Source organism: Zonotrichia albicollis, chromosome 7, assembly GCF_047830755.1.
Source record: "Zonotrichia albicollis isolate bZonAlb1 chromosome 7, bZonAlb1.hap1, whole genome shotgun sequence".
Classification (NCBI taxonomy): Eukaryota; Metazoa; Chordata; class Aves; order Passeriformes; family Passerellidae; genus Zonotrichia; species Zonotrichia albicollis.
The window spans coordinates 10,746,869-10,769,719 of NC_133825.1; the positions used below are offsets into that span (position 1 = coordinate 10,746,869).

At 48.8% G+C, this 22,851-nt stretch overlaps 1 protein-coding gene across 1 annotated transcript in view; it reads left to right on the forward strand.

Annotated features, from left to right (window-relative positions):
- The window catches only part of LOC102070273 (uncharacterized), a 255,480-nt gene that overhangs the window by 196,126 nt on the left and 36,503 nt on the right, over positions 1-22,851 (forward strand). Inside the window, exon 7 of the mRNA XM_074544293.1 lies at positions 2,471-2,593. Within this exon, the coding sequence (XP_074400394.1) occupies positions 2,471-2,593 (123 nt within the window). The remainder of the gene's footprint in view (positions 1-2,470; positions 2,594-22,851) is intronic.

The window sequence follows — 22,851 nt, forward strand, 5'->3', positions numbered from 1 at the left end:
AAACAAACTGCAGCTTCTTCCTCCTCCCCTCCTCTCTCAGAACCAGCCTTAAAGGTGCAGAACTCATTTCTGGGCTAAACAGACCGATGGGGTATGAGCATCATGAAGTCACCCCAGGACACCCCTGTCAGGGTCAGGGGGTCCTGTCCCCACCTCATCTCTGGGCTGCCGGGGGTCCCCCAGCTCCGGTATCGCCCCTTCCTCTCTCCCCGCCCTGGGGGTCCCCCATTCCACAGCCCCGGCTCTCACGGGGATCCCCAAAACCAATGTCCCGCCCCGTCGGTACCAGGGCATCCCCACGTGGACCCCCTGGGACCCTCCTGAGGGGCGATCGCGGCTCCCCTCCCCCCAAAAAAGCTCCTCTTGGGGAGCCCGGAGATATCTGGGGCTCAAGTCCGGGATCTGCCAGCTCCGAACACTCTCCAAAAAAATCCTCCTGGAGACCCCTGGCTGGAGTTATTTGGGAATTCAGCTACTTGAGCTGGGCTTCTTCTGGGACTCTCAACAGCCTCGTGTTCCTCTCCACGGGGTGAATGAACCTGTCAGTCTCGCTGGTAAAATTTGCTCCCTTTCCTCCAGTGATTTTAACAAACTTTTCAAGGAAGGACAAGAAAATATTTTCTTTATACAGGGCACCCACAACAGTCATTTTCCTCACCAGTTCTCCCATAAGTTCCCCAGGAGGAAGGAGAGACTGCGTCCAAGTTTTCAAGAGTTCTTCCAGAAAGAACCACAACCTCCTCAGGGGAGGGAGCCATGAAGTTGTCAAAGGCACTTGGAGTCAGACAACAGTGCCCTGAACTCAGAAATATGCAAAAATAATGCTGCAGGCTGGTTAAGAAAATTGTTAGAGATGCCTTTGCCCCAAATAAGGTGCTAACAAGACCAAATCCAAACTGGATTTTATTGAACAGTAAATGTGAGGTAGAGAGATAGAGATGGAAAGAAAGAGAAGAGGGAGAGCAAGGGAGTGACAGGGACAGAGACCTCCACTGGATTAGGGCAAGTGTGACATTGTCCCCTCTGTGTGTGGCCTTCCCAGGGTGGGGGTTTTACACCTGAGCCAGTTTGGGTAAGGGGGGTGGTGTTCACTCCCTGAGCAGGGATTACCCCACTGTTTCAGGTTGCCATGCAAGATGTAACCAAATGCATGTTTTCGATCCCCATCTTCATCAACTGTTATAAACAGGTGGGGCAGTGCTCTTTATCTCTTCCATGACTCAGCCCTGATAACGCCCTCCAGGGGAGATATCTTCTGTGAATGGGCCATTGAGTGTCACTGCAGGACTGATAAAATTCCATCATCCCATTGTGGGATGCTCCACCCAGGGGGAGGATCTAAGCATTCCTACCTGGATATAAGCTGACATTTTGTTACACCAGGAGCAGCTTGCCTACTGGATTGCCAGAGGACAAGAGCTCCATAACCACCACTGGACCTCCACAGGAAGACCAGACCCTTCTACAGGATCACTGCTTTGACAGAATCACCTTCATCACCCCAACAGGACTGCAACCACCATTTACTGGGACTGCTGCCATCACCCTGAACAACAGGGTGTCAGGTTATATCCTGACTCTGTCAGTCTAAGGCAGTGTTTCTGTATCATTGCCTTGATCTTAATTTTCTTTTAAATTGTAATTCTGGTTTAGACCCTCCCCAGGTTTGCCTTCAAACCAGTATAAAAGACAATGTGTGCACCCTTTGTTTTCTTCCCAGAACGGGATTTCCCATTCCCAAATCTTCATTGGATGGAAAAGGAGGCTGAGAGGAAGAGGAAGGAGCCCCGGGACACCCAGATAGGTGAGGAGGAAGTCAGTGCCCCTTTCCCCCTCTCTTCTGCTCCATCTCCCAGCCCAGCACAGCCCCCAGCTGCAGGACAACCCTGCTGCCAACCCCGTCCTGCCAGGGATGTACTGGAGGGATCTCCTTCCCCTTCCCTGTGGCACGGAGGCAAATCCCATCCTCTCCTTTTCCTTCCTTCCCCAGGGAAGGAACTGAGGATGGAGATCAGGGAGGAAAAATCTGCATGGCAGAACCTCGTGAAAGAGGCCGTTTTGAGGGATTCTAGCGCACAGGAATCCAACAGGGGAGAAAACCCTCAGACATCCCCCATGAGGAGGGGCTCCAAACCCAGCCCGGGGTGCCCTGAAGAAGAAAGAGCCACTCTGAGCCAGGAAGGTGGACAGAGCTTCAGCCAGAGTTCAGAGCTGGTGGCCTATGAGCAGCTTCATGATGGGGAGAAGCCCCACAAGTGCTTGCAGTGTGGGAAGAGCTTCTGGCGGCGATCCCACCTGATCATCCATCAACACATCCACACTGGGGAATGGCCCTATGAGTGTGGGGAGTGTGGGAAGGGCTTCAGATACAGATCCAACCTTGTGACCCACCAACGCATCCACACTCGGGAGAGGCCCTACGAGTGTCCCCAGTGTCAGAAGAGGTTTCAGACCAGCTCCAATCTCCTCCAGCACCAGCGGATTCACACTGGGGAGAGGCCCTTCAGCTGCCCTGAGTGTGGGAAGGGCTTCAAGCAAAACTCCCACCTCATCAAGCACCGGGGCATCCACACTGGGGAGAGGCCCTACGAGTGTCCCTAGTGTGGGAAAAGCTTCACCACCAGCTCTAACTTGACCAGACACCAACAGCGCCACCAGTAAGGGAAGCCCTGCAAATGCTACAAATGCAGGAACAGCTTCATGCACCACTCCAGCTTCATCCCCCATTAGAGGGCCCACCTTGGGAAGATCCCTGGTGATCCAGTTTCTCTGTGGTCTATGCTGGGAACACACCTGTCCCTTTTCCTGCCCTTGCCAAAGACATGATGTGGGATGGAAGAACATGAGGGGCTGGCCATGGCCGTGTCATTACATTCACTCACATCTCAGAACATTGCCAGGGGCAGGAAAGGGACTCTCTCTCTCTCCCTGAGGAGAAGTGTGTCCTTTTCAAGCAGGGGAAATGCATGGCCAGGAAGAGTCTGTTGTTGATATATTAGTTTTCTCTGATATAAACAGTAAACAGGTTTTCTAATCCCTTCTGTTATCAATAACATTTTTGTTTCTGTTGGTTCCTTATCTCATTGCTGTTCCCAGTAAATTGTTCTTATCCCTGCCTGGGATCTTTGCCTTTTGTGCTTTCCATGGGAGTTGGGAGGGCAGCGCGGTTTTAGCGGGGGCAGGAAATTGGGGAATCCCATTCCTGCACCCCGGCCTGTGGAAACCGAGCATCACAGCTGGTGCCAGCCCTGGTGGCCATGGCAACAGCCTTGGGAGCGGGTCCCTGGCTGGGGCTGTGGGAAGCTCTTCCCTCTGGTGCCCAGGGACAAGAGTGGAGGGAACGGCTGCAGCTGAGTCGGGGCAGGCTCAGGGTGGATTTCCGGAAAAGGTTTTTGCCCAGAGGCTGCTGGGGCCCTGCCCAGGCTCCCCAGGGAAGGATCCCAGCTCCAGGGCTCTCTGAGCTGCAGCAGCGTTTGGACAGCGCTGCCAGGCCCAGGCTGGCATTGTTGGCATGTCCTGTGCAGGGCCAGCAGTTGGACTGGAGGATCCTGATGGGTCCCTCCCAGCTCAGCCAATTCTGTGGTTCTGGGATCCCATGAACCTGGGGATGGGGCTGCCAATGGTTGCCATGGGAACGGGCTCTGGCTGCAGGCCTGAGCTGGTGTCCATGGCAACCACCCCTGGCATGGGGTCTCCATGGAGCTGCCAAGGGACTGAGCATAGTAACAGGGGGCTGGGGATGGTTGCCATGGAAACTGACCATAGCAACAGGGGGCTGGTGATGGTTGCCTGCTAAGGATCAGATTTGTCACAGGCCCTCAGAGGGGTTCCTTGGGGACTTTCCAAGAGTCTCCTGGCTGTTCGAGAGCTGGAATGTCACAGGCACAGACAGGGGCCCCATGGAGACCTCCCAGGGCTTTCTGGGGATGGTAAAGAGCCCTGTGGTCAGAGGCAGTCACAGCCATTCCATGGTGACATCCCAGGGGACCTTGTGCTGCAAAGGCACCCATCTGTCACAGGCACTCACAGGGGCTCCACAGTGACATCCCAGGAGTCCCCAGGCTGCCAAGGAGCCAGGATGTCCCAGACACTCACAGGGTTCCTGTCATGGGCAGATATATTTATATAAATACGTATTCTCTATTATGGCAATGATTAGACAAAATTGCCTTAATCAGAAATATTTATGCTAGGATTTAAGAGACGTAAAATATATTATATAGGACACTAGGAATTATTTCACAGCAACTGTGTTAAGCAAAACCTGTAATTAAGCAGAGATTGATGTCACTCCCCCAGACCAATGACCATGGGCAAATCCCTTTGGCTCAGGCTGGAGTAGTGACCTTGAGGGTGTCTCCACCACTGGGAGGAATCCCCACACCCCTCAAGAAGGGAAATGTCAGGAGATGCTGCCATTAAAATTTGGGATGGGACTTTTCCCGTCTGAGGTGCTGCCCTGTCAGTCAGATGTGCCCAGGCTGGGCCAGCTCAGCAGCTCTGCAGAAGCTCTCAGTGGTGTCACTTGGTTGTTCCTTTCTCTAGGGATTTTTCCACCTCTGCCACAGCTTCAGCTCCCTCTGATGATGTTGAACTTTGGGATGGAGAAGTCAGGCCGGTTTCAGTATCATTCACCCCTAAAGCAGTGTGACTCCCCTCCTTCATTTCCCACTGGAGGCTTTGCAAACAGGGCCTTGCTGGAGTTTTTGGAGCCCATTGCAGGCAGAGCCTCCTGCTCCAGCAGGAACTGCCTTTCCTGTGCCATGAGCAGGGCAGGTCCCACTGCAGGAAAAGCCCCAGGCCAGCCCCAGCACAGGGAAGGGCTCAGGTACAAGGGCAGAGTGCCGTGCTGGGAGCTGGGCCAGGGAGAGCCTGAGGCACCAAAGGCACCTTGGCAGCAGCAGCTGCTTGCAGGCCATGGCCAGAAGCCTCCCTTGGCAGCCCGGCCTGGTGGCCACCACTGCAGAGCTGCTGCCTCAGGGCTCATTCCTGGCTGGGCTCTGAAAAGCCACTTCTGCTCCAGGAGCCTGACTGGGAAGCCATTGGCCCCAGCACCTTGGGGACAAGATATTAATGACAAAACTCTTCATGCCAGCAGAGCCAATGCAGGGGCAGAGGAAAGGGCAGAGCTAGGCCCAGGGGACAGAGCTGCCATGGTGATGGCTGTGAGGTCACTGCCCCTGCAGCAGCCTGGCTGCCCTCAGCAGACATTCTGGCCAGAAGCATTGTGAGGGCACCCAGCACATCAGAGACCCCACACTACAGGAATTCTGTCCCTGGGGATGAGAGGGTTTTCACTGGGTCAGGTTGCACAAATCTCCTGCTCTTCGACAATTCCTGGGATGGGGAATCCACTTCTCTGGAAAAACAGCTGCAGTTTCCTGCCACTTTTATTATTGTAAAATATTTCCTTCTTCTAACAAATGTTAATTTGTCCCCATTCTGTTTAAAGATACTGACCTGTTTTCTGTCACTGTAGGATTTATTTTAAAATAACTTCGAATGCTATTTTTCCCTTTTCACAGACCTTGGATAGGACTCAAAAATCTCCAAGAATGGGGTTTGGAGGCCTCAACACATAACCAGCAGGGAGAGGCTGATGGCTCTGGAGTCAGTGGAGTAGAGACTGAGGACTGAAAGGGAATAGCCTGGGAAGGATTAAATGGGGATGTCAGGCTGGAGCTTTTCTTCCTGGAGGATATAAGCATGAGAAGGAAATAATGGCACCAAGGGCAGCTGGAGAGGCCCACAGTCAACACCAGGAGAAAGGAATTTCCCTGGCAGGGCAGGGCTGTGGTGCAGCACGTCCCCAGCAGGAGCCTGGAGCAGCCCAAGGCTTTGCGTGGGCAGGCAGAGGCAGACAGGAGGCAGAGCTGTCAGCAAAGGAAGGGCCCAGCCAGGTGGGGCAGCCGGGGGATGCCGACAGCCTGCAGGGACAGAGACTCAGGTTTGCTCAGCACCAGAGACACCTTTCCCTTGCTTGTCCCTACCTGTCATCACTGCCACCAGTGTTCTGCTCTACCTGGAACCTGCAGACACTTTCTCGGTCCTGTCCTTCAATGGGACCCATTAACCCTTCAAGAAAACTTCTGTGTTTCAATTTATTTTTGAGTTTTTGAGAAGTTTTTGGGCACACTGTGAGGGACTGGGTCTGATGCAAAGAGCACCAAAGCCCCAGAGGGTGATTAAAGTCCCTGTGCTGTGTCTGTGCTGCTGAGCTGGGCCGGGCTCCTGGCCCAGAGGCAGCTCCTGGCAAGGGCAGCGCTGCAGAGAGACAGCTCTGGCCAGGAGCAGCTCCTGTGCACAGCCCAGCAGGGCTGGGGCACTGCCAGGGCCCTTCAGGAACACCAGCAGGGCACACACAGAGCTTACAGGGGCTCAGCACTGGCAGGGGCTGTGGCATGTCCCAGAGGGGGCTGTGTCACAGCAGCTCCACTGTGGGTGTGTCATAGAGCCACAGAGCAGCTGTGATGTCAGTAAGGACCTGTGTGACAGCACAGAGTGGGTTGTGTGAGGTCACAGATTGGACTATGACATCACAGAACTTGTTGTGTGAGGTCATTGAGCAGCTACACCATCATAGAGGGGATTCTCTGACAGGTCAGTGCAGGCTGTGTGACATCATAGAGCTGGCTGTGAGGTCAAAGTGTGTGCTGTGACATTACAGAATGGCAGTATGACATCACAGAGAGGATTTGGTGACATCACTGAGGGGGTTGTGACATCACAGAGCTGGCTGTGCGTAGTGGTTTGAGAGGAAGTAGGCTTTCAGGGATATGCTGTGGTCACCAATAGGTGTTCGGATTTTAATATTGGCAACTGGTGTGGCCACTGGGGACAATGCCTACACCTCTGCAAACACAGGGGTTAAAAACCAGAAAACTCCCATGGGAAGTTCTCTTGGTTTTCATCCGGGAAAGAGTTCGGATTTCTCCTCTGTCCAGCTGCTGCTGTTGGGTGGGAGAGGGGCAGTCATATGGCCGGGTGAGGTAGGCTGGGCTTTGGACAGAGATGGGAGGTGAAGAGGCCCTGGCATGGAAGGATGGGAGAAGCACCAGGAAGCATCCCCCCACCAACAGAAAGAGAGAGTGCGAGCTTATGCCACCTTGAAATTTGACATCATGTGCTGGCAGCACAGCCCGGCAGCAGAGAAGGAGGCGTGCAGCAATAAGGTGTCCGGCCCTGTTGTGAGAATCTTCGGGTGGTCGGAGTCCGAGTTTTTAACCCTTTTTTGGACAATGAAAACGTTGCAGAACATTAACCTTTCCTAAAAGAGAGATAGAGATTAAATGGAAGAAGGAAATGTGCAAGTGTGAAGGTCTGGGCAAGTGAAAGATGCAGAAGAGAGAAAAATCTGAAGTGGGAAGAGATGATGGAGTGGCTTAGCTGAACTCTTCTTGTTATAGCCATAGACAGAACCAAGTTGCTTGTGACACAGAGACTGCATCCAGGGGGAGGCAATGGCTCAGAGCCAAGAGGGTTCAGTGTTGGTACCCCTCAGCCCCAGGGGGTGAAATTTTGGGGAGACAGGTGTCCCAAAGGTGAGACTGTGCTCTTTTTGGAGCGAGACAAAGCATCCTTGAAAAGACAACCCTAGATGCAATTCTAGTCCATGTGCAGTGGTGGGAGCGCTAAGCATAGAAAGAGGAAGTCACGACAGCAGATGTACTCCAAGCGGTGCCACGAGTGACATGAGAACACACGAAGTTTCAACAGTGTTTCCGAAAGAAACCTATAGCACAAGAAAGACTCCTCTCCTCTTGATGAATTGAGAATTTATTATCTAAAAAGTGGTGATAGACTAAGAGTTGCTGATCTGGGAGATAGATGTATTGGAATTTAGTGGGGAGAGGAGGAAAAGTTTTTAGAAAGTTTTCATTTTCCCTGTGTGTTTCTTGTTATTTAGAGTTGTAGTTTAGTTAATAAAGTTTTCTTTATTTCTAAGTGAGAGCCTGCTTTGCTTATTCCTAGTCACATCTCACAGAAGAAAGGTATTTTCATGACGGCACTGCCATTGCGCCAGTGTCAAACCATGACACTGTGGCATTGATAAGTGCTCTACAAACATCTACAAAACTTCAGCCAAGCCAGCATTCATCCTGGCACCACTCATCAACTCAGTGAAGAAGAACCCTAACCCTCAACCCTAACCCTAACCTTAAATGCTAACCCAAACCCAAAGCTTAACCCTAACCCTAGGAGACAAGAACATAACAATCATGTCAAGATGTTATCTGTTACCAATTTAGAGTAGGATTGTAGAGTAGGGTTGATGGAAGAGTTTTGTACCATAGGATTATAGATTAGGGCTGTAATTAAATAAAGTTTCTGAAACATCCACTCATTTGGAAGATTCTTCTCCTTCTGACCCCTTCAGAAAATTCGACATTTCCTTCTGAATTACCACCTGTTTTTTATTGGTGCTAAGTCACACCTATGGCTTCTTTTGTATGGTTTCACAAGTGAGGAAGGCTCTTTTTCATTCATCCTCTCCAGACCACACTGCCTTTGGAACACCACCCACTGGCTGGTTTTGGCACAGCTGTGGTATTTCTAGTTGAGGCAGAAAGGGCAATGGCATTTGCGGGAAAACCAAAGGAGGAGTGAGGCAGCCAAGACATCCTGTGCAGGTTCAGGCATTGAGCTGTGATTCAAGAACATTGGGGTTCCTGCTACTTGGATTTCTATCCCTAAATGCAATAATCTCTTTGGCTAGAGGAGAGCCTTGCTCAAGTGAGAAAGCAGAAAAGTCAGAGAGGGTGCTCGGGAAGGTCTCCTGTGGTGCAGAGCTGTCAGCGCCTGTGAGGTGAGAGCGGGCCCGGCCTTGCCCGGGCTGGAGCCCCAGCAGAGCCCCGGCAGAGGCCGGAGCAGCCTGAGCCCCAGCAGAGGCAGGCTGGAAGGAGGCCCTTGGAACTGCAAGAGGCAGCAGCCGGGCCCTGGGTGCCTCTTGCTGGGAGCGGGCGAATCCTCCGCTCTCAGAGCCCAGGTGGCAGCTGGCTGCTGCCGAGGGGAAGCGCAGCCGTGCTGGGCACAGCCCGGCCTGGAGGCATTGGCTGTCTGGAGTGTGCCCAGGAGCAGAGAAAGGCCAAGGGCAGCCGCGGGCCGCTGGGCTGGCTGAGGATTCCTCCTCTTCTGCCAGCTGCCCTGCAACTCCTGGCAAAGGCCAGCAGTGTGTGCAGCACTCTGGGTACCGGGGCAGGGAGCCAGGCTGCTCGGCAGGCTGGAGCACGGGGCAGCTCCTTCAGGTCCGGCACTTGTGCCAGGGAAGCGAGGCCAGCGTGAGGCAGGGACAGCTTGGCAGGGCCAATCTGCAGGAGCCAGCGCCTCACGCAGCTCTGGGAGGAAGCACCTGCAATCCTGCAGTTCTGCACTGAGCCAGAGCAAAGGTGTGAGATGCAGAGTGTTTGGCAGAAATATTCAGGCCCACCAGGTTAGCCTGCTTTGTGCTCTCTGGTGCACAGCAAGCGCTGTGCAATGCAACTCTGAGCTGCTGGGAGAGAGGCACATCGGGGATGTGCTTGAGGCTTGTGCTTGAGGGGTGAACTGATTTGGAAGGGGGCAGAAGGGTTTCAGTAGGCAATTTGTGTTTTCTTCATTAGCTTCTGAAAGAAAGTCATAATGTGTTGCACACAGGTAGGTTTATTAGAAAAGAAAGGCCTTATAAAATCAGGCTTTGCTATGGTAAATTCCCAGCTAGCCTGTTGCGCCTTCTACATGCAGCCAACTAACTTCCCATGGGAATAGTCATGAGTGCAGTTAGCACAACAAGATATTGTGCTAAGAAAACAGTTTGCATCTCTAATAAACAAGAAATCTGTCCCATGAGCATCCATGAAAATAAAATGTAATCACCCGAGTAAGAGTGTGTCTTAAAAAGAGAGAGTCTTAACATGTACACACTAATAAATCTTCTAAGCAATAAATTGTGTGGCAAGGAAAGTACCAGCCAGTTGAAGTTGAACATGAGTCTGTGAAAACAGTATAAAAATGAGTTATGTGAATAAAGAATTGGCTTTCCCTGCATGAAGAAACTGAGTCCCAGCTGCTTTATTGACACAGCAATGTGGCTTCACTCAGCAAGAGCACTTGCAGGGTGTATTGATGAAACACTTGTGTTTGATTCTCAGAATAGGAAGGAGAGGCATTAAGTCTAACAAACAGGGCATAGTCTTTTGAATTCCTTTAGCTTTAACAGGAGTGCTGAAGCCTGTATTCTCCCACTGCAGTGCTTACTGTGTGCAAGTGGCTATCTTGGCCTTGAGAATAAGGAGAGTGCTCCTGCTAAGAAGGTAGCTGGAATGCATTCAAAGGGAAGAAAGCATTTTTACGAGGCTCTTGACCACCAAAGAAGAATTTGAGGAATGGGAATATTTCCCAAATGACTGAGTCAGGAACCAGAGTCGTGCCAGAAGCCCTGCCGTATTTGATCCATGTTTGAGCAGGTTGACAAGACAATGAAGAAAAATGTCTTGTTTAACAGGTGGGAGCTTGATCCTTGAAAGAAAAACAATGTTTTGGTCAATCGGTGGGCAGTCAAGCTCTGAAAGGGGAACAATGCATAATGGAGCCCTTGGTGGCAGAGAGTCATGGAGTCATCCTGAGCCATCATCTCACAGCCAGCCATGTGTGAGCCAATGCTGTAACTGGGAAAATTCCACTCCTGAGCAGGAGATACAAGGCCTGGTTCTGAGATGGAAGGGTGAGAAGGATGAGATGCACAGTGTTTTGATCCAGGGGATGTCCTGGAAGTGCACTGCCTACCTGCTACCTGCCCCTGCTGACGAGCACCACACTCCATCTCCTTTTTCTGCTCAACGGATTTTTGGGAATCCAGGGGTTGGTATGTATTATTTGCTACTGCAACTAATGGCATAAATTTGCAAGCTCAGCTGTATCTTAGGTTCTTTTGTGCATGGATCTCCTTCTGAACCTGTGTCAACGACCAGCAGGGACCTACAGGACACTCCTATTCTATGTCAGCAAATTCTGAGAAGTGATTGAAATATGTCAATAAATTTGAGGTAATGTTTAGCCTATGAGTTTCAGCAAAGTATTGAATATGTCTTAGTTCCCTGGATAAAAACTGGTAGGTAAGATTGCTGGGTGTGCAGGGCTAAGGGAAGTTACTCCCTGTGCTCCCAGCACTGAAATAAAGTAATGCCTCCTTTCTAACCCAGAGCTGGCAGCAGGGATCAGGCCCTGCTTGGAAACTTTCAGTTTGGCAACTTCTGTCAGCAGGTAAGAAAGGTCAAAATGACACCTTTTCCAGCTAGTTTATCCTTTTAGGCACCAAAGCTCTGTGCCACGGGTGGCCTGGGTGTGTGCAGAGCAATGCAGCCCCCACAAAGCCCTTGGTTTCCCCACACGTTGCCAGTTTGACTTCTTCCAAAGTGAAAGAAACGCAGAGATGTAAATCCACAGGAGTCCTGGCCATGTCCAATAAATGTGCAAAAATGTGGGGAGATTTGTTAGGAAGGATTTCAGCTGTTATGCCAACAGTGCCTTCTCTCTTGGTTCTGTGCATTATAGGTGAGTAATGTAACAGCTGGCTCTCACAATTAAGAGATAGCTATTATGCGGATAGATACTATGTTCAAATGTAAAGTGCTGTTATTGTAATATGTCCTCCCATAGTCCTCTTTCCTGTCCCCCTTGTAATAGCCTTGGTAATCAGGGAATTTGGGGAGGGCTGGCTTGTGACCAGCAGGCAGGGTGTAACACCACCTGACCTCCAGTCAAGATACAAGAAAATAATCTCCACCAACGGACAGCAGAGAAAGAGTTGACTGACAAAACATTGGGAGGGGCTAAGGGTAAAAAAAGGCAGAGCATCCCTTTTGTAGATGAGCATGTGGGTGCTAGTCATGGAGATTCCCAGTGTTGCAATCTTTCCTTATTCAGGCCTTTCTAAGGGTTTACTAAATCTTTAAAATGTTAAAGGGTGGGTCATTTCTCAGGTGGGCAATGCTTTTGGCCATTTTCTTGGTCTGGTTTCCTTTGCTTTTGTCCCATCTGAGTGCTCAGCTGGGGTACAGGCTGTGGGTGCTTGGGGCACTCTTGGAGTTACTCTTGGATCCCTTGAAAAACAGGGTTTGGCCCATGAGGGGAATTTGTGCTACTTGTGACAGAGAAGAACTTCCCAGGCTCTTTTGTGTTTGCAGTAGGAAAGGCTGGTTATTGCTATGCATAAATTCACTGACCAACATGGAGCGTTTGCTTTGTGATGTCAGGGCATGGTTGCCACCCTGTCGTAGTGACATCAGAAGGTTGCCTTGGTACATGGAAGGCCTGAGTGTCAGAGCAGCCCTAGGCCTTGCTCAGTGCAGGAGCATCCTCCAGCTTGAAGCATTTTTCGGTGGGTACTTGCACACTTACAAAACCCTTGTTTATTCTGGTGTTGCAGCACATCCTGCAAACTTGCAGAACAGCGCTATAATGATTCACCATCTTGCTCCTGCTCTTTTTGCTGTATATGGTGTTTCCTTCTCAATCTACTATTTGACTCTTTTTGCACATAGGTAGAGATTGGAGTGACATAGAATGCCATTGTTAACAATGTAGATGAACTCTCCTTAGAAGATATGGCTGTAGATGCAAGAAGAAATGGGGTTATAAGCACCAGGTAAAAGCCTGTCCCCTATGATTCTCTCTTGCCACAGGGGACAAGAGCAAGAGCCGTCTTTCCCCTGGCTCTCTCTGCTATTGCAGAAGAAGCCAGAGAGGAGGAAAATGAGAAAGACGACCACCGCCTTTGTCCAGCCATGGTTGCACCACGGCCTGCTCATCATTCCAAGAGAGTAAGTGCCTGTTGTGGGGGGTGCTGACTTTAGTGCAAGACAGAGGTGCAAGTTTTCTGAGCAGCCAGCACTTGCTGTGTCTGGCCAAGGATGCTGAGTGCTGGAGTCCTGCAGGACATAGCCATTTCCTGCAGGCAGTGACAGCTAGAAATTGGCCTTTGACCTGTCCTGTTGGGGCAGTGCAGAGCTGGGGGCTCCAGCTCAGCTTCTGCCTGGTTGGCTCAAGGAAGCTCCATCTCTGGGCTTCTGCAGTGTTACGGCCAGGGCACATGTAGTAGTGCTGGAGGGTCAAAAAGCTTTGTTGGTTTCTTTTCCCTTTTTGGAAAGGCGTCTTTGGCTTGTGGAAGTGTTCTGCAGTTTTCTTGAGTCGTTCTTCACTTGTAGAGTCACTGTTGATCCAACTGCCTTTTGGCTTTTGAGAAGCTGCAAACAGCATAAAGGCGCAAGTTTCTGCTGATCCATTTTGCACTGACGTCTGCAGCTTTTGTAAGTGCATTGGAGGACAGACTGGGGGTGAAGCTGCAAGTCCTTTGTGGAGAGCTTTAATGTGGAGAGCTTTATTAATAGTTGGTTAGCTGAGAAAGGCCATGCTGACATATTGCCACTGGTCAAGCTGAGAAATCAGCAGTCAGCAAGCTGAAAGGAGATGTCAGCAGCTTGCAATCAGTGGCCTTGCTGCAACATGGAAAAAGGGAGTAGAGATTAGTCCTGAATATCTCCTAAGAATATGTAGAAAGTATCAAAAGTAGGACCATAGGAATGTAAAAGTAGGTGTAACTGCTGATATGTAACTAACCAATCCTGAGCTCAAACTTTTGCAATATGCATGAAGTTAATTACGAACTGTATTTAACCCGCTGTGCTGATCAATAAAATCAGGCCTGTGATGATCAACTGATGTCCTGGTCTCCTTCCGTCGACAAATGGTGGAGAATGCGGGCAAAAACGCTGCGGGCAACGATGCGGCAACGTTGAACCCCTGTCCTTTTTTCTCGGATTACAAAGAAAAAAGGGAACTCGCCACGGTCCGGAAGTTGGGTGGGGGTCCTAGCAGCGGGACGGTGCCGGATTATTTACAAAGACTGGATTATTTATAAAAAGCACCCTTGAGGTTCACATCCATGACTCAAGCCACCTACGTGTCGCCGGAGCCTGGAGCTGCATACAGTGCGCACTGAATAGGTATGGATAGACAAGCGGCATATGATTTATTCTCCTCATATTTAGAAAAGCGAGGGGTAAAAGAGATAGATTTAAAAAAGGAATTACCGGGGTTGTTAGCTTATGGTCATTCTATAGGTATGTTTACTAACCCACATACAGTACATGAGCTTTCAGAGTGGAAAAATTTTGGAGAGGTGTTAATGGACTCTGTGTTAGATGGGGATAGATCAGCTAAAAAGTTTGGGAAATTATGGCGGGTGGTGTATAATGCATTGCTTCAGCAGGTCTCTGAGAGAAAGGCAGCAGAAAGGGCTACAGAAGCTCATAAGAGGAATATAGGATATGGTCGTGAGGATGACCCTTTAGCACCTTCTGTAACTAAGATACTTATGCCTAAAAATCCCCAGCATAGTGGTGTTGAGGACATGCCTTTAGAAAGTGCGGAACCGTCTGCGCCTCCCTTGTCTGAGGGGGAAGGCGAGCCGGGTGGGAGAGGTAAAAGCAAGCCAGCTTTGCCTCCACTGCCGGCTTCAGGCGGGTCGGATGGTGGGGGTGGGAGCAAGCCAGCTCTGCCTCCGCCGCCGGCTTTGCCTCCGCCGCTACCCCCGGGCAGGCCGGCTCCGGTTACAGCTCCAGCGGGGGGGCCCCTTCCCCCGCGCGAGCCGGCTCTGCTCGAGCGTGCTCCGGTTTCAGCTTCGGCGGGAGGCGGGCTCCTTCCCCCGCGCGCGCCGGCTTTGCCTGAGCAAACTCCGGTTGCAGCTGCGGGGGGGTCGCTTCCCCCGCGCGAGCCAGCCTCTGCTTTACTGCCTTCCCAATGCGAAAATTCAGCGCCTGCACTAAAATGCCAGCAGCATAGCACCTCCAAAGAGCCAGCTCCCATCCCAGGGGCACACCGTGATCTATGGGGGGAAATGGCTAAACAAAGGAGGGAAGCTTGGTCTGCTTTGGCAAAAGAGGCGATGCAAATAGGAGATGGTGAAGCCATAGAAATTGCTTCTAGTCTTGCATGTCCTGTTACTTATACACCACAACATGATGCACAGGGGAATTTAATGCATAATGTGGCAGCATATTCTGCCTTAGATTGGAAGTTGTTAGCTCAGCTACGTTCTACAGTTAGTCAGTTTGGTGTAAAAAGTGAACCTGTTAAGCAAATGTTAGATTATCTCTTTAACACTCAGATTTTATGCCCAAATGATTTAAAAGGGATAGTGCGTTTAATATTTACTCAGCATCAACAATTATTGTTTAATGCACATTGGCAAGCATTAGTAAATGAGTCAGTTGCTGTACAACGGGCTCCGGGAGATCCATTGCATGGAGTGACAGTGGATGAACTTATGGGATTAGGAGCATTTCTGCGTACAGAGGCACAGATGATATTGGGACCAGATAAGCTTAGAGAGGCTATGAGATTGGTGCGTACAGCAATAGATATGGTTAAAGAGCCAGGGGGATTACCAATTTATATGGGTATTAAGCAAGGTAGAGAAGAATCATTTGGAAATTTTATCGATAGGGCGGCTGCTGCTATAGACCGGGCCGGTGTGGCAGACTACTTTAAGGGGGCGATATTGAAGCAGTGTATCCTTCAAAATAGTAATCCAGCAACCCAAAGGGTATTATCTACTTTGGGAGCAAATTGGACCATTGAGGAAGCATTAGAGCGAATGGCATTAATGCCAACTGCTTCGCAGGCATTTCTAGTAGATGCTATAAAGGAGTTAGGATTGGGGTTACAAAAGCAGGCAGAGTCTAGTCAGAATCAGGTGTTAGCTGCCCTTGCTCCTCTCCGAAGTGGCTCACTGCCGATCCAGCTCCCACAACACCACAGCTTGTAGACGGCGGTCGGGAAACTGTCAGCAGAGCGCGTTTCACGGGGGCCGCGCCCAGACACAAGTAGCTGCCGTGACATCAGAGACACCAGCACCAGCTGCCGCGACATCGCAGCCACCTCTTGTCTGCAACCCGCAACAACAGGGAGCAAATATCAACTGGAGTAAAGGGTCCTCTTATATTAAATGGACAAACATGTGGAACATTATTATTAGGACGCTCTTCTACAACTATGTTGGGATTATTTGTTTTGCCTGAAGTTATTGATGCAGACTTTACAGGGGAAATACAAATCATGGCTTACACCCTCTATCCTCCAATGAAAATTGCAAAAGGACAATGTATTGCACAATTGATACCACTATCACAAATGACCTCTGGAATACAACCATTTACTGAACAAGCACGGGATGAAAAAGGTTTTGGCTCCACTGGTGTTACACTTTTAACTGTGGATTTACAAAACAGACCAAAGCAAAAGGTCACAGTTACTTATGGGCATGAAAGCATAACCCTTTATGGATTATTGGATACAGGAGCAGATACCAGCATTATTTCTCCAGAGGCATGGCCACAGCATTGGCCTCTATTCCCATCAGCAAACATGCTCACCGGAGTAGGAGGATTTACATTGGCAAGCAGGTCACCTTCTTTGTCTGTGTCCATTGAGGATCAATAAATATCTGCTGTGTTTTCAATTGTGCAACTGCCTCCTACAGTCTCCTGCCTAATTGGAAGGGACATTTTAACACAACTGGGAGTGGTGTTAACTAATCAGCACCCTTTGGGGTAATTGCCATTGCTTGGATTTTCCCCATTCCACTCACCTGGAAAACAGATACACCGGTGATGGTTAAGCAATGGCCTCTAAAAGGGGAAAGCCTTATGCATGCTCATGAATTAGTGGAGGAACAATATTCAAAGGGACATTTACGACTTTCCACGAGCCCCTGGAATACACCTATTTTTGTGATCAAAAAGAAATCAGGGAAATATCGTTTAATACATGATTTACGGGCTGTAAATGATCAAATGGAACCTATGGGGGCCTTACAGCCTGGTCTTCCTAATCCAGCTATGATTCCAGAACACTGGCCACTCTTAATCATCGACTTAAGGGACTGTTTCTTCACCATTGCCCTGCATCCTAATGATGCAAAAAGATTTGCCTTTACTTTACCAGCAATAAATCGTGGAGAACCAGATAAAAGATTTGAATGGATTTGTTTGCCACAGGGCATGCGGAATTCCCCGACTTTATGTCAGCTTTATGTTGACGCAGCATTGCAGCCATTACGTCGCAGATGGCCAGCTACTATAATATATCATTACATGGACGATATCTTGTTTGCACAGCAACAACCATTTTCCTCTTTGCAGATTGACATTATTAGAAATACCCTTGCTTCATATTCACTTGATATTGCTTCAGAGAAAATTCAAACTACAAAGCCTTGGAAATATTTGGGATGGACTTTGATGGATCAAAAAGTGATACCTCAAAAATTGGAGTTACAACTGGACATTAAGACTCTACATGATGCACAGAAATTACTGGGGGACTTACAATGGCTAAAGCCTATTGTGGGAATACCGAATCATTTCATTTGTTAGAAACCCTGCGGCCTTTGTTAAAGGGTGTTGACCCTACTACTCCTGTATGCCTGACACAGGAGCATCGTCTTGCCTTGCAACAAATCAGTGACTGTGTACAACAGGGGTACGTGTCTCGTCGACAACTCGACCACCCTATTGACCTTACTATCTGGAATAGCCCTTGCCACCTGCTTGGTGCTCTCTCTCAACAACAGGAGAAAACGGGGGAGATACAGGTGTTGGAATGGTTGTCTCCACCATTACAGCATAAGAAAACAATATGTTAAAAAATTGAACAATTGGCTGCATTAATTAAAAAAGGACGTCTCAGAATTCTTGAAGTGGATGGTAGGGAACCTGCTACCATTAGACTGCCCATGGAAAAAGAAACCTTGGACTGGTACCTGATTAACTCAAAGGATTTACAGGAAGCATTATTGACATCATCTGCAAAAGTAGATACCAGCAAACTAGTACCTAGAGTTTTGCAATGGATGACAGAATGGAACTGGATTACTCGACCCTTGAGAGAAGAATGCCCTATAGAAGGAGCTGTTACAGCCTTTACAGATGCAGAAAAGAAGTCAAGGCGTGCTGCTGTCACTTGGCAAGAAAAAGGACAATGGAAACATCAAATCATCACAGCAGACCCTGCGGATAGTTTACAAACTTTGGAATTGTTGGTAGTAGTATGGGCAGTATCCAACTTACAGGGACCTTTAAATGTGGTTACAGACTCTATGTATGTTGCAGGAGTAGCCAAACGAATAGAGGAAGCAGCAATTAAGGAAGTGAATAATAAACGATTGTATGAGTTGTTGGTACAATTAAGGAAAGCTCTACAGGAAAGAAATGCAGCGTATTCTGTGCTTTGCACTCTCCTCCTGAGGAATTGGACCTTTTTGGCAGTACAAACGCCAGTTTGTCTAACACTACAGCTGGTGGATGGTTTAGCTTTAAGTCTTCAAACCGACCACAAGAAACATGGGCCACCCTAGATTCATTCCTGAATGTGAGTGAAATCTCTCCGCAGCATTACAGTAAATGTAACAGCACAAAAATCACTGCACCAATGAAATTACCCATGGGAATATTTTTAATTTGCGGAGACAGGGCGTGGAATGGCATACCAGCTAGACCACAGGGTGGACCCTGTTATTTGGGTAAACTGTCATTGTTTCATCCTAATGTGTCCTTGCTAATGCAGCTGAGTCAAAATTCAAACAGAAAGAGACGTAGCATACATGACTTAGACTGCAGCTCGATAGGAGATCCACAATTTTGGGGCACATTCAAACAGGTGGTTGTTTCAACTATCTTGCCGGGAGGATCTGCCAATAAGGCTATGAATTTAGCAAAGCAATTAGGGTGCTGGGCAAAGAGTGAACTGAACAAGACATCACAAATCCTAGACATGCTAACCACAGATGTGCAGAGTGTTAACCATGCTGTTTTGCAAAATAGAGCTGCCATAGATTTTTTGCTTTTAGCACAAGGACATGGATGTGAAGAATTTGAGGGAATGTGTTGCATGAATCTGTCTGACCATTTGGTGTCCATTCACAGTAAGATAAAAGAACTACAACAGGGACTTCACAATCTGAAGGAAGAAGAAGGTTTAGGAATCGACGAATGGCTTAAAAGCTTAGGACTTGGACCGTGGCTAAGAAACCTTGTGATCTATGCTATAGGACTTCTGGGTGTAATTTTACTGTTTTTGCTGATTTTGCCTTGTGTTTTTAATTGCATTCAAAACATGGTCAGCCGTACAATAGCAAAAACCTGGCAAGCTAATTTCCTTGCACAAGAAGAAAACGGGGGAAATGTGGAGAGCTTTAATGTGGAGAGCTTTATTAATAGTTGGTTAGCTGAGAAAGGCCATGCTGACATATTGCCACTGGTCATGCTGAGAAATCAGCAGTCAGCAAGCTGAAAGGAGATGTCAGCAGCTTGTAATCAGTGGCCTTGCTGCAACATGGAGAAAGGGAGTAGAGATTAGTCCTGAATATCTCCTAAGAATATGTAGAAAGTATCAAAAGTAGGACCATAGGAATGTAAAAGTAGGTGTAACTGCTGATATGTAACTAACCAATCCTGAGCTCAAACTTTTGTAATATGCATGAAGTTAATTACGAACTGTATTTAACCCGCTGTGCTGATCAATAAAATCGGGCCTGTGATGATGAACTGATGTCCTGGTCTCCTTCCGTCGACAGTCCTTGACTGCTGTCTTGTGTTGCTTGGAAGAGGAAGGCCATCTTGCAATGGTGCCTGCTGGATCTGAAGTGCAATGGGCACCTTTGTGGCTGGGGAGCTGCGTGGGCCAAAAGGACGCAGGGCTGGCGGCCGTGAGCAGCTGAAGATGAGGCAGCGTGGGGCTAGGGGGCCAAGAAGGCCAAGGGCACAGTGGCTGTGCCAGCAGCAGTGGGGCAGCAGGAGCAGGGCAGTGAGCGTGGCCTGTGCTGGGCAGCGCTGCGGCCACAGCTGGAGTGCTGTGTGCAGCTGTGGGCCCTGGGAAGCAGAAAGTCATGGAGGGGCTGCAGCGTGGGCACAGAAGGACAGGGGAGCTGGGCAAGGGGTGCAGCACAAGGCCAGGGAGGAGGGGCTGAGGGAGCTTTAGCCTGGACAACAGAAGCCTTGTGAGGGACCTTCAGCATCTCCTCAGTGCATCCAAATATTTGAGCCACTTTTGGAAACGACTTTACCCCCTATTTTCCTTGAGTTTTTTTTGTTTGGTTGGAGGAAGAGGCTTATTCATTTACTTTTTCTCCCAACTAAGGCTCTTTTCATCATTATTTTCTGCCCTTTTATAGCACTGGGACTGGGTCTGCTAGAATTTTAATTTCCAAGGTGTCACTTCCGGAGAATACAGTTTTTGCATGAGAACACATCATTCTGTGCAGGGACCTTGGTGCACAAGGAGCTGTTGTCATTCCAGGCCAGCTAGTATGGCCTTAGAGATCACTCTGAGCTTAGTAGTGCTCGAGCCTTTTTGCAGCCCAGGGAATCAAAGTGTGTTGTGTTTGGGAACTGAGCAGGAGATCAATGCCCTTGCATTCCAGCTGGTGCTCAGATATCACAGGAGCTGGAAGGGGCTGGGCTGCATTTCTGACTCCAGCCACTTCAGCACCATCAGTGTGGTCGAGTCCAAGAGAAGAACTTGCCCAAGCACAGATGCACAAAGAGTGCAGTTCCCAGCAATGCTCTGGGTCTGATTGCATTCCATAAGGACGCACACACTCCAGATTCCCCAAGAGTGTGTTTTTTTGAGGCAACAGGAGAGCAATCTCAGGATTGTAGTTGAGCAGGGCACTGGCTACCAAGTTCTGATGTGTGCAGCAGCAGACAGGACAGTAAAGAGAGATTTCAGTAATGAGATCTGTCTATCTATCTATCTATCTATCTATCTATCTATCTATCTATCTATCTATCTAACATTTACATAATTGCAGCTTCCTGATTCTGGTTCAAGGCCATTGGAGGAGCAAAGCTCATCAAAAGCATCCCTTTCAGGAGAGGATTAGAGACATGTTCCCTTGACAAATTCTGAGCAGCTGGAGATGTTTTCCCCTCCAGATATTGTGGGGTTTTTCCCCTCAGAGTTGTTTTCCTCTTCTGGCCTCTTCTGCCCTCAAGTCCCCAGTTAATTCTTTAAATTTCTGCCTGTCCTAGAGAAGTGCAACAATTCCATGTTTAGGTGGTGTTTGGTGACTCTGGTCACACATGCGTTATGTGACACATGGTTTCCTTCGCTGGCATCCCCAGGGCTGTGTAAGTGCATTTGTTCATGGGGCCTTAGGAGAGTCTCTTTCCCTCAGCAGCAGCAGCAGCAGCAGCAGCAGCAGGGAGCGGTGGCAGGGTCAGGATGGGGAGGAGGTGGCTGCCCTGGCCCTTTGCTCCCGGGCCCCAGGCCAGGAAGGCTCTGGCTGCAGCAGGGCACTCTTCGGGCAGCCCCTGGCAGCCTCTGCACGGAGCACGGCACGCTGCCCCCTCCTGCTGGTGCCACTTTTCTTCAGCAATACCCTAGCTCCTCTTCACAAGGAAAAACTCCAGGAATCTAAAAAGAGATCGTTCAAGTACACTTCTACCTGCCTTTGTATTGTAGTTCAGGGCATGTATTTTTTTTGTCTAGAATTTCATGATTTTTATGAAAACATGCATTCATATCTGCACATTTTTGTGGTTTTAATTATTCATATACCTAAACACGCCATTTTAAACTCTTGATTTATTGCAGTTGGTAATTTTCAGGTAGTATATTCTAAAATGTCACAAAACAACACCTTTTGGGTAGTTTTTCTCACTCTTAGAAAAAACCCCCATAAGCCATTTTTGGTTCATATCGGCCTATTTTAAATCAGGGCTACAATACTTTTATAGGATTTAGAGAGGTCCAATGAAATGCACACCAGTGCTTCCTCTTGTGGAATGTCATGGCCCCACCATAAAGCCTCTATTTACTTATGTGTTTCTCTCATTAGCTCAACTGTAAACACATGTTTAGTTGCAAACTTACACAAGATGAGCAAAATCAAAATGATGTGATGGGCCTTTGGGAGCTCCTTGCTGATCTTTCTGCTTCTTCAGCTGAGCAAGGCCCTGATCCAGGTAAAGAGACTGCACTTACTGCTTACACAACCATTTGGCTGGAACTCTGCTGATTTCTAGGAACAGCTGGAAGCCTCTATCTCCTCCAGATGTTTTGACTGAGCCAAGCTTTGCTGGGTTTTGGCTGCAAGTACTATTGCCCTTGCTTTCTTATATCCGCAAGTACCATGGCTGGGAGAAAACTGCCACGTAGGCCATCTTCCAAAGGCACTTTGCTCTGGAGTTTCTGAATGAACAAGAGCCTCATCCACTTCCAAAGCACATGAAAAAAAATCATGAAAGTGAACTTCCCGTCCTTAACAAACAACTGACAATTCACAAGTGGATCTAGAGCTTCTTTACGCAATGAAAAGGAAGGCAATCTTCCAATGGAGTTGTGCTTTTGGGAGTTTTTCTTCTGACTCCCACTCCCAGCTGGCACTGGAAAAAGTCACGTCTCTGCAAGCATCAGTGTCTTCTGTCTGCCATCAGTTGTTTTGCTGCAACAATCAGAACAGGCATCAGCCTGGAGAGATGCTCAGCTGATGCTAGCACCAGGAGCTGCCCCAAGGAGAAAAAAGAAATGAACTTTTACCTCCCAAACCCATCTCCCCAGAGGCTCAAGCAGGATTCCTCTGGTTCCCAGAAATACAAAGAAATAGGGCTGGGAAAACCCTTTTTGCAGCTATGTGTTCATGCCCAAGACTTTGCTGATGCCATTTGGGTTTTGCCTTTTTTTCTTTTCTACCTTTTCTGTATTCCTTGCACATCAATTTATAGCTTTGTAGGCTATTTGATTTGTGACTACTTTTCCCAGTCCTCTTCCATGGCCTTTGCCTAAGCAGAAAGACAAATTTCCAGAGCTCCAAGC